Source organism: Pseudophryne corroboree, chromosome 6 (assembly GCF_028390025.1).
Source record: "Pseudophryne corroboree isolate aPseCor3 chromosome 6, aPseCor3.hap2, whole genome shotgun sequence".
NCBI classification, from domain to species: Eukaryota; Metazoa; Chordata; class Amphibia; order Anura; family Myobatrachidae; genus Pseudophryne; species Pseudophryne corroboree.
In genome coordinates, this window is record NC_086449.1 from 409,053,820 (window position 1) to 409,066,130 (window position 12,311).

At 47.5% G+C, this 12,311-nt stretch overlaps 1 protein-coding gene across 3 annotated transcripts in view; it reads right to left on the bottom strand.

Moving 5' to 3' along the window:
• DCLRE1C (DNA cross-link repair 1C) overlaps positions 1-12,311 on the bottom strand; it is a 221,405-nt gene that overhangs the window by 25,556 nt on the left and 183,538 nt on the right. For all 3 annotated transcript variants that reach the window (XM_063926920.1, XM_063926919.1, XM_063926921.1), the window contains one exon: positions 9,698-9,834. In XM_063926920.1, coding sequence (XP_063782990.1) covers positions 9,698-9,834 — 137 coding nt within the window. The remainder of the gene's footprint in view (positions 1-9,697; positions 9,835-12,311) is intronic.

Below are 12,311 nucleotides of genomic sequence, written 5' to 3' on the forward strand. Positions count from 1 at the left end.
TAACAGAGATATTGGAGGGAACAGATATGCCAGCTGAAACCTCCATTCTACTGACAGTGCGTCTACCAGGACTGCTCCTGGGTCCCTTGTTCTTGATCCGTACCTCGGAACTTTGTTGTTTAGACGAGACGCCATAAGGTCTATCTCCGGTAGACCCCATCTGTTCACCAGTGTCTGAAACACTTCTGGGTGTAGTGCCCATTCGGTTTCCTGAATGGTGTGCCGACTGAGAAAATCCGCTTCCCAATTTAGTACACCCGGGACAAATACTGCTGACAATGCTGGGAGATGGAGTTCTGCCCACTTTAGAATGGGAGTTACTTCCTCCATCAGACTCTTGCTGTGAGTCCCTCCTTGATGATTTAGGTATGCTACTGCCGTCGCATTGTCTGAGCGGATCTGGACTGGTCTTCCTTGTAGATTGTCCTTTGCCTGAACTAGGGCCAAGTAAATGGCTCTTATTTCTAACAGATTTATCGGCAGGCGACTTTCCCTTGCGGTCCATTTTCCCTGGAACCATAGGCTTCCGAGTACCGCCCCCCAACCTTGCAGGCTGGCATCTGTCGTCAGGACTTGCCACTCTTTTATCCAAAAGGGTCTCCCCTTGTTTAAATGGTCTGTCTGTAGCCACCATGCTAGAGACCTTTTTACATCTACTGGAATCTTTATCATCTTTATTGTTTGAGGATTTCCTTTCCATTTTGTCAAAATGAGATGCTGCAATGGTCTGGAGTGGAATTGCGCATATTCCACCATGTCGAACGTTGATACCATCAGACCCAACAGTCGCATTGCTGCATGGACTGACATTGTCTGGGCTTGCAACGCTTCCTGAGCCATGACCTGCACCTTGACTATTTTCTTCTCTGGTAAGAGAACTCTCTGTAAGTCTGAATCCAATATGGCTCCCAAATGAACCATCCGCTGTGATGGATTCAGGGACGACTTCTCCCAATTTATGAGCCACCCGTGTCTCTGTAAACAAACTATCGTCTGTTGGAGATGGCTCAACAGTAAATCTTGCGACTGTGCTAAGATTAATAGGTCGTCTAGGTATGGGAATATCCTTATCCCTTGTTTGCGCAGACAAGCTGCCATAACCACCATGATCTTGGTAAACACCCTGGGTGCTGTAGCTAGCCCGAAGGGCAGAGCTTGGAACTGGAAGTGTTCCTTGAGGATGGCAAACCTGAGGTAACACTGATGTGATAGTGCTATAGGCACATGTAGGTAAGCATCCCGCACATCCAGAGATACCATATAGTCTCCCGGTTCCATAGCCAACATTATGGAGCGTAACGTCTCCATGTGGAACTTCGGGATCCATATGTAATTGTTCAACATCTTCAGATTTAGAATTGGTCAATATGACCCATTTGGTTTCTGGATTAGAAACAGATTGGAGTAATACCCCTGTCCCTTTTGTGATGGAGGTACTGGGACAATCACACCTGACTGCAGTAATTTTTGGACTGCTTCTTGCAGGGCATTGGCCTTCGACTCTATACGAGACGGGCTGGTGCAAAAAAATCTTTGAGGAGGCTGCCTCCTGAATGGGAACCCATACCCCTGAGATACTACCTTCTGCACCCAGGCATCTGTTGTTGACTGTTGCCATGTGTGTGCAAATTGCAGGAGTCGGCCCCCAACCCTGGAATCCTCCAGGCGGAGGCCTGTCTCTTCAGGCTGAGGGCTTTTGTTCAGGTTTGGAAGCTGGCTTTTTGCTAGCCCACTGCTTCCTACCCCTGGATTTAAACTGGGGTTGTTTAGGCTCCTCTTTACCTTTCGCTTTGCTTTGCCAGCAAAATGAGCGAAATTTTAAACCCTTGGACTTAGGGTTGTAGGTAGCCGGAAATCTGACCTTCTTTGATTCAGCCTCTGACTCTAGGATATCCGATAAAGGTTTTCCAAATAATATATTACCCACGAAAGGCAATGCTTCCAATTCCTTCTTGGACTCCGCATCTGCCTTCCAGGTCCGTAGCCAGACTGCTCTGCGAGCGACTACTGCCAGGGCTGAAGCTTTAGAAGCAACAGTGCCTACATCAATGGCTGCTTCTTCTAAATACTGGGCAGATTGTCTTAAACGGCAAAGACGATCCTCTTGCTCCCTAGTAGGAGAGGGGATGTCATTCTCTAGTTCCTCTATCCATTCGCCCATTGCCTTTGCTACCCAGGCCGAAGCCATAGCAGGTCTTACCACTGCACCCACAAGAGAAAAAATATTTTTTAATAGGCTCTCTACCCTCTACTACTCTCATGTCCTGTCAAAGAGGTAGATGACAGTGGCAAAGCAGATATGTGCACTAGTCGCAGAACATGTGCATCTACTTTTGGAGGAACTTCTCTCTTCGAACAATCTCCAGCAGGAAATGGATAATAAGAATCCCATCTCCTAGGAATCTTATACTTTTTACCGGGCGCTGCCCAAGACTCATCCATCATTTCCGTCAACTCCTCTGACGCTGGAAATTCAGCTCACACTGACTTTGTTCGTTTGAATACAGGTGCTTTTGCTTTTAACGCTGTCTTGGCTGGTTCTTCCAGAGAAAGCACAGCCTTTACTGCATTAATGAGTTCAGCTACATCATCTGAACTAAAGCTCTGCGACTGATCATCATACGGAGTTGAATCTATTGTTTCCGCATCATCATCCGATGTATCCTCTTGTGTAGTCTGCCATACAGACGTATCTGTCTTAGTCTTACCTACCCCTTGGTTGCTTGTAGAGGCTACTGGAACCAAACCATAGGAAGGGAGCTGCATGTATGGGTTCATAGTGTAACCTAACCCTTGAGGTGGTGCTACTGGAGCTAACCTGTCCGCTATTGAAGACAGAGTCTTTGCGAACATATTCCATGGTGGCTCTACTGGAGGTTGAACTAACTCCTGTTTTTTACTTCGCTGAAAAGCGAAACAGTTTGCACACAAACCCTCATAAGTGACCAATTGAATCATATCAATTACCCCTGACTTACAAGATAAGCATGTTAGGGCTGTAGGAGTGCTTGACAAATTCTCCTCATCACTTTTGCCGCTCACAGACATTTTTTCTGATATTGACTACACAATTTTGTGACTGAACCACACCCTATAATCAGTATATAGAGGTGAAATCAATCTGACCACAGTGCACCTGATTTGAGGGTCAGAACAGGACTGACATTACACAGAAAAGTCAGCACACATACTAGCAGTCAGTCACATGTTAAAGCATTAGACATTGTCATATGAGAATACAACCTCCATAATAACTTATACATAAGTAGGAAAATTGTACTTCTGTTTAACTGGTTCTTTTTCAACATAACATGCAGAAAACACAGTAATATACAGGTCTCATATGCAATAGGTACTAAAAATTAACAGTGCACACTAAGAAGTAGAAGGAATTTTTAGTACTGTATACCCTGCCTCCAGGGAGCGGGATACAGGGAGACTCACCACACTTCCATATCCAAGCAAAGACGCTCGAAAGCGCTGAGTGGATTCAGACGCTACTGGTGTAAACTGCCGCTCCTGGTAACTGATAACGGACACGGACGCTCACCAACGGACACGGACGCTGAGCGACTCCACGTGCATGCAGACACTAAAGGCCTGCGACTCGGTCTGGGCGGGTTTATATCCAGTGTACACAACCGCAGCGTCTAAGCTGCGACCGAGTACCCTCGTGGTAGCGTCTGAGCCGGAAGTGAGGTCATTCAGTTCATGAAACGAGGGACCCGCGGGAACTGGCCATGAACTCGGAGGAGGGACGGCCAGGAGAGCGTCTGAAACCCCCTGTTGACTTAAACTCCCAGGATCGCGGCCTCACCTAGTCCTGGCGCCTATGATCCCCGGAGCGTAGCGCTGTCACACTCGAGATGTTCGGCGCATCAACACGCTGTTTGTAGTCTCCACCAAATCAGCGTAGCTGTGTCCTGACCCCTCTAGTAAGAGGAAGTCCATATACTCACTGTCTCCCCATGCTCCGGCCACAGCCTGGTAATGTCTGCTGGACCTGCTAGAACATCCGACACAGACGCCCGTCGAGACAGCACTGTACCGCGAAGGTAAGCGTTGTTGCGACCCGGTGGGGAGTTGTTGGAGCGACTCTTTCTAATACACGTTTAAGACGCTGTTAAGAGAAGTCGCTCAAACCAAAACAGTAAGTCTATAAAAATAAAGTAATGAAAACTTGAGGCTGCTTTCACAGCAGCCCTGTGACCATGCGGCTTCCTGCCGCACCAAGCAAAAAACTGATCTGACTGAGTCAGTGGGCGGGACTATATAGTGTAGGCCCCAATGCATCCTGGGAGGCCAGAAAGCTCGTGACCGTGTTGGTGCCATTTTCGCTGTCGCTCGACAATATCCCAATGTTATCCTGTGGATAATCCTGTGGACCCAGCCAGAGAAATATGGACCTTTATGGATCCTAATTTTAGGCCCATAGTCACTCCTGACTGTAGGAAGTGCAGGAATCGACCCAGCTGAAATTCCTCTGTAGGGGCCTTCCTGGCCTCACACCAAGCAACATATTTTCGCCATATACGGTGATAATGTTTTTCCGTCACGTCTTTCCTAGCCTTTATCAGCGTAGGAATAACTTCATCCGGAATGCCCTTTTCCGCTAGGATCCGGCGTTCAACCGCCATGCCGTCAAACGCAGCCGCGGTAAGTCTTGGAACAGACAGGGCCCCTGCTGTAACAGGTCCTGTCTGAGAGGCAGAGGCCATGGGTCCTCTGAGATCATTTCTTGTAGTTCTGGGTACCAAGTTCTTCTTGGCCAATCCGGAACGATGAGTATAGTTCTTACTCCTCTCTTTCTTACTATCCTCAGTACCTTGGGTATGAGAGGAAGAGGAGGGAACACATAAACCGACTGGTACACCCACGGTGTCACTAGTGCGTCCACAGCTATCGCCTGAGGGTCCCGTGACCTGGCGCAATATTTTTTTAGCTTTTTGTTGAGGCGGGACGCCATCATGTCCACCTGTGGCTGTTCCCAACGATTTACAATCTGTGTAAAGACTGCTTGATGAAGACCCCACTCTCCCGGGTGGAGGTCGTGCCTGCTGAGGAAGTCTGCTTCCCAGTTGTCCACTCCCGGAATGAACACTGCTGACAGTGCTAGCACATGCTTCTCCGCCCATCGAAGAATCCTTGTGGCTTCTGCCATTGCCATCCTGCTTCTTGTGCCGCCCTGGCGGTTTACATGGGCGACCGCCGTGATGTTGTCTGACTGAATCAGTACAGATTGGTTTTGAAGCAGGGGCGCTGCTTGACTCAGGGCGTTGTAGATGGCCCTTAGTTCCAATATATTTATGTGTAGAGAGGTCTCCAGACTTGACCACTGTCCCTGGAAGTTTCTTCCCTGAGTGACTGCCCCCCATCCTCGGAGGCTTGCATCCGTGGTCACCAGGATCCAGTCCTGTATGCCGAACCTGCGTCCCTCGAGAAGAGGAGCACTCTGCAGCCACCACAGCAGAGACACCCTGGCCCTTGGGGACAGGGCGATCAACCGATGCATCTGAAGATGCAATCCGGACCATTTGTCCAACAGATCCCACTGAAAGATCCTTGCATGGAACCTGCCGAAGGGAATTGCTTCGTAAGAAGCCACCATCTTTCCCAGGACTCGCGTGCAGTGATGCACCGACACCTGTTTTGGTTTCAGGAGGTCCCTGACCAGAGATGACAATTCCTGGGCCTTCTCCTCCGGGAGAAACACCTTCTTCTGTTCTGTGTCCAGAATCATTCCCAGGAAAAGCAGACGCGTCGTAGGGATCAGCTGCGACTTTGGGATATTCAGAATCCAGCCGTGCTGTTGCAACACTTCCTGAGAGAGTGCTACGCTGACCAACAACTGCTCTTTGGACCTCGCCTTTATGAGGAGATCGTCCAAGTACGGGATAATTATAACTCCCTTTCTTCGAAGGAGTATCATCATTTCGGCCATTACCTTGGTAAATATTCTCGGAGCCGTGGAGAGACCAAACGGCAACGTTTGGAATTGGTAACGACAGTCCTGTACAACAAATCTGAGGTACTCCTGGTGAGGTGGGTAAATGGGGACATACAAGTAAGCATCCTTGATGTCCAGCGACACCATAAAATCCCCCTCTCCCAGGCTTGCAATAACCGCCCTGAGCGATTCCATTTTGAACTTGAACTTCTTTATATAAGTGTTCAAGGATTTTAAATTCAGGATGGGTCTCACCGAACCGTCCGGTTTCGGTACCACAAACAATGTGGAATAGTCACCCCTGCCCTGTTGAAGGAGGGGGACCTTGATTATCACCTGCTGGAGGTACAGCTTGTGAATTGCCGCCAGTACTACCTCCCTTTCCCTGGGAGCAGCTGGCAAGGCTGATTTGAGGTAACGGCGAGGGGGAGTCGCCTCGAACTCCAGCTTGTATCCCTGAGATACAATTTGTACAACCCATAGATCCACTTGTGAGCGAACCCACTGGTTGCTGAAGTTTCGGAGACGCGTCCCCACCGCACCTGGCTCCGCCTGTGGAGCCCCAACGTCATGCGGTGGACTTAGTGGAAGCAGGGGAGGATTTTTGTTCCTGGGAACTGGCTGCCTGGTGCAGCTTCCTTCCTCTACCCTTGCCTCTGGCCAGAAAGGATGCTCCTCTGACCCGCTTGCCTTTCTGAGGCCGAAAGGACTGCATTTGATAATACGGTGCTTTCTGAGGCTGTGAGGGAACCTGAGGCAAAAAAGTCGACTTCCCAGCAGTTGCTGTGGATACGAGGTCCGAGAGACCATCCCCAAATAGTTCCTCACCCTTATAAGGCAAAACCTCCATGTGTTTTTTAGAATCTGCATCACCTGTCCACTGCCGAGTCCATAATACTCTCCTGGCAGAAATGGACATTGCATTAATTCTAGATGCCCGCAGGCAAATGTCCCTCTGTGCATCCCGCATATATAAGACGACGTCTTTTATATGTTCAATGGTTAGCAAAATAGTATCCCTGTCGAGGGAATCAATGTTGTCCGACAGGGTATCAGTCCATGCTGCTGCAGCACTACACATCCAGGCTGAAGCAATAGCAGGTCTCAGTAGAGTACCAGAGTGTGTATACACAGACTTCAGGATAGCTACCTGCTTTCTATCCGCAGGATCCTTTAGGGCGGCCGTATCCTGAGATGGCAGTGCCACCCTTTTAGATAAGCGTGTTAGCGCCTTGTCCACCCTAGGGGATGTTTCCCAACGTAACCTATCCGTTGACGTGAAAGGGTACGCCATCAGTAACCTCTTAGAAATCACTAGTTTCTTATCAGGGGAACTCCACGCTTCTTCACACAAATCATTTAATTCATCAGATGGGGGAAAAGTCACTGGCTGCTTTTTCTCCCCAAACATAATACCCCTTTTGGTGGTAACCGGGTTAATATCAGAAATGTGCAATACATCTTTCATTGCAGTAATCATGCATCGGATGGCTTTTGTAGACTGTACATTTGTCTCATCCTCATCCACACTGGAGTCAGACTCCGTGTCGCCATCTGTGTCTACCATCAGAGCTAGCGGCCGTTTATGAGCCCCTGACGGCTTCTGAGTCGCCTGGGCAGGCGCGGGCTGAGACCCCGGCTGTCCCAAGGCTGCTGCGTCATCAAACCTTTTATGTAAGGAGTTGACACTGTCGGTTAAGACCTTCCACATATCCATCCAGTCAGGTGTCGGCCCCGTCGGGGGCGACACCACATGTACCTGCCCCTGCTCCGCCTCCACGTAACCCTCATCAAACATGTCGACACAGCCGTACCGACACACCGCACACACACAGGGAATGCTCAGACTGAGGACAGGACCCCACAAAGTCCTTTGGGGAGACAGAGAGAGAGTATGCCAGCACACACCACAGCGCTATATAACACAGGGATTTACACTGCTAATAAGTGATTTTCCCAATCGCTGCTTGGTTTTATCGATTTGTGCCTACATTTATGTGCCCCCCCTCTCTTTTTAACCCGTCTTGTACCTGGATACTGCAGGGGAGAGCCTGGGGAGCGTGCTTCCAGCGGAGCTGTGAAGGGAAAATGGCGCTGGTGTGCTGAGGAAGAAGGCCCCGCCCCCTCAGCGGCGGGCTTCTGTCCCGCGTTTTCTTTAACTTAATGGCGGGGTTTTTTACACATATACAGTTAGCTGACTGTATTATGTGTATATTTAGCCAAAAGGTAATATAATTGCTGCCCAGGGCGCCACCCCCCCCCCCCCCCCAGCGCCCTGCACCCTACAGTGACCGGAGTGTGTGGTGTGCTGTGGGAGCAATGGCGCACAGCTGCAGTGCTGTGCGCTACCTTAATGAAGACCGGAGTCTTCTGCCGCCTATTTCATCTCCTTCTTCTGTCTTCTGGCTCTGCAAGGGGGACGGCGGCGCGGCTCCGGGAACGGACGATCGAGGTCAGGCCCTGTGTTCGAACCCTCTGGAGCTAATGGTGTCCAGTAGCCTAAGAAGCACAAGCTAGCTGCACGCAGGTAGGTTTGCTTCTCTCCCCTCAGTCCCACGTAGCAGGGAGTCTGTTGCCAGCAGATCTCACTGAAAATAAAAACCTAACAAATACTTTCTTTCTAGCAAGCTCAGGAGAGCCCACTAGGAGCACCTAGCTCTGGCTGGGCACAGATTCTAACTGAGGTCTGGAGGAGGGGCATAGAGGGAGGAGCCAGTGCACACCAGATAGTACCTAATCTTTCTTTTAGAGTGCCCAGTCTCCTGCGGAGCCCGTCTATTCCCCATGGTCCTTACGGAGTTCCCAGCATCCACTAGGACGTCAGAGAAAAAGAGAGCACTTAATATATTGACTAAGGATACATCAATAATAATCAAAGAAGCCGATAAAGGCGGGGGTCTGGTTGTATTAAATCGTGATGATTATATAATGGAATCTCTGAGACAACTCAATGAACCACTGTCTCCAGTCACCACCAATTGGATCCAGATATGGACATATTGTATATTTGGGACTGACTTCATCACACTCTACTTCAGTTTATGGATACCCACTGGATCTAAGTGCGGAAACCCTGTTGCACGGCAATACAGCATATCTGCCAAGGGACTGCTAGAAATTACCCTGGTTGGGTAATATCCTAATTGAACTAACTGATTGAGAGTTTAATGTGATAATGTGATAGTCCTACCTTAATGCCTTATCACCAATGGTGGTGACACAAATAGTGAGACAGTGTTATTGGAGCATTTATGTTTTAATAAATTTTGATAAACTTTATTTTAACCTGTCTGTTTATAATTTTTAATTCTTAATTTTAAATTTTTGATTTAAACTGCGGAGATAGGATAAGTAACAGCGCTGGTTTATTTCTTTTTCTTGCATCTGTAATACTCAGGATTTGACACCACTTTATCAGCTGCTATTGGCCTCGCAGTGGATATTCTTCTCTTTGGTATACATGACTCCGTATTGGAGTGCAAAATAGTCTCACAATTAAAACAATCAGCAGTAAAAAGGCGAGCAGTCAATGGCTAGAGAGCCTCCATACCAGAGGTAAGTAAAAGTCCAGCGATGGATTGCAATGAGGGGAATCTTGATAATTCCCCCAGTGTCTAACAAATACTCCTAGCGTCCAGTAAGTACTGCTCCACTGCTGTCACGCTTGCTTCAGTAGCCTTGACACGTTTATTATCATTAATAATAATAAAAATAATATTTGACTTGGACTAATGGTCACCCAATACATACCTCACAATCACATTTGTTTTCCTGGTCCGCTCACCAAACCACATAGTTGATGGTTTAATTGAGATGACACGCAAAGGGACCCCATCACGTGAATACATTCCACAGGGCAATCTGTTCATTCGCAGAAATGCTTCATTCTTTAAAAAAAAAGCCAAAGTCATTTCAGTCAAACTTCTAGTGGAGAGAGTCAAACATTATGGTTTTTACTCTTTACATAACGTGCGTTTTTGTCATAGGAAATGCTGAAAAGATCACTGAACAATGACACAATCAGATCTGTGACCTTAAGCTGTCCATACACCTAAAGATTCATTGTCTAATCTGGCTGGTTGGAATGAAAATATGGTAATGTATAGGAGTAAATGACAATTGACACTTTGCTCCCAATCACTGAAAAACAGACAAAAATGGTCAGACAAATTGGTTATCCACTTAATTTAACAAATTTGTCTGAATGACTGTTTTTGTCAGTTTTCCGAAATTTTGGAGCAAATGGTCAGTTGTTATTTGCTCCCATATGTATTATCAGATTTTCGTTCCAACCAGCCAGATCGGACAATGAATCTTTAGGTGTATGGCTGGCTAGTCTTAAATGTTTTACTTTAAGGTTTGAAACTGTACCAGAAAAAGAAAATCACATTGGTTATGTAAAGGTCCCATATGGTTACAAGGACAAAACCAAACTGCCCTGCTGCATACAGAAATACTGACATTATCTTTCACTAAACTCAGAGTCTCATTAATAGTCCAAGAAAACAAAATGATTTACCTGCTTTACCCGTTGAAGTGTGTATGCATTTTATCTCGGTGCTACATATATGGAGAAAGGTGCCTCACATTTTTTGTCACCGATGTGCCTAGGCAGTCCTCCTAGTACATTTGAAGATAACCACCTACTCAGGAGAACATCACTAAACTATAATTTCGCCTGGCTTTGTGCTGGAGCAGAGATAACCTCAACAGACATACAGTGAAACATAAAGTATAACCCGTCACCTCTTTATAACCTCCAATTTCATAACATTATCTTGAATAAATACTACTCCATTCAGCTTAATTTATGGCTTTACACCAGGCTTTCCCAACCACGGTCCTCAAGGCACACCAACAAGTGCAGGTTTTAGTGATATCCAGGCTGCAGCACAGATTGTTAAATCAAAATAACTGAGTTACTAAGTAAGTCACCTGTGCTGAAGCCAGGATATCACTAAAACCTGCACTGTTAAGGCCCGTACACACTGGTCGATATATCGGCCGTTCTCTTGAACGGCCGATATATCACGGGTCCGTCGGCCAGTGTGTACGGCCGATACGTCTGTGAACTCCGTCGTTCACAGACGTATCGCGTCGGCCGCGCAGCACAGCCGACGGCCAATATATCTACCGATATATTGGCGCGTCTCTGTGTGTGTACGGGGCGGTCGGCCGACCGCCCGTACACATGCTGCGGCGGCCGGTGGTGATTGACAGCTGAACTGTGCGGGTGTGTGTACATGCCCGCCCAGTTCATGACGTCAGTCCCCGACGGATCGGGCAGTGTGTATGCACAACACACTGCCCGATCCGTCCATAGATATATCTGCAGATCAATTGATCTGCAGATATATCTATTAGTGTGTACCCACCTTTAGTGTGCCTTGAGGACCGTGGTTGGGAAAGCCTGCTTTACACTCTCAGTTAGCAAAGGGGGGCAAATGCTAAAGTGGTGCCTAAAAGGAATGTGACTGCAAAGACCAATATGTGACTCACCACTTCCGCCTCAGCAATGTCACATAACCCCACTTTTTGGCTGAGACAGAGACTAAAGGGGTAATAAAAATCTAAATTTATAGCAATCCAGAAAAATAAATCCTATTTTTACTTGGCACTGCAAAACCAGGAGCAACAGCTCAACACTACCACACAATCCATCAGCCAGTCCATACCCTTGGACTTTGCCGAAAGGTTTTATGCATTGTAAAGGAGACCCTTTATTTAAAACACATACAGTGCATCCGGAAAGTATTCCCAGCGCTTCACTTTATCCACATTTTGTTATGTTACAGCCTTATTCCAAAATAGAATAAAGAGGAGATTTATGGTAGACTTACCATGGTGAAATCTTTTTCTACGAGGTACACTGGATTCCACAGGAAATACATCGGGGTGTAGAGTTGGATATTGATCCGAGGCACCAACAGGCTAAAGCTTTGACTGTTCCGAGGATGCATTGCACCACCTCCTCTATAACCCCGCCTCCAGGCACTGGAGCTCAGTATCGTTAACTAGTCCAATGCAGTAGTAGGTAAAAGACTGTAGATGTTAGTTACATAGAACCACATTCTCACGACAGGAGAAGGGACTAGCAGCTAATACCATACAAACCCAAAGAAGCTAAGTGCGTCAGGATGGGAGCACTGTGGAATCCAGTGTACCTCGCAGAAAGAGGATTTAATCATGGTAAGTCTACCATAAATCTCCTTTTCTGCAGCGGGGTACACTGGGATTCCACAGGGAATACATCGGGGATATCCTAAAGCAGTTCCTCATGGGAGGGGACGCACCGCAGCGGGCACAAGAACCCAGCGTCCAAAGGAAGCATCCTGGGAGGCGGAAGTATCAAAAAGGTATAGAA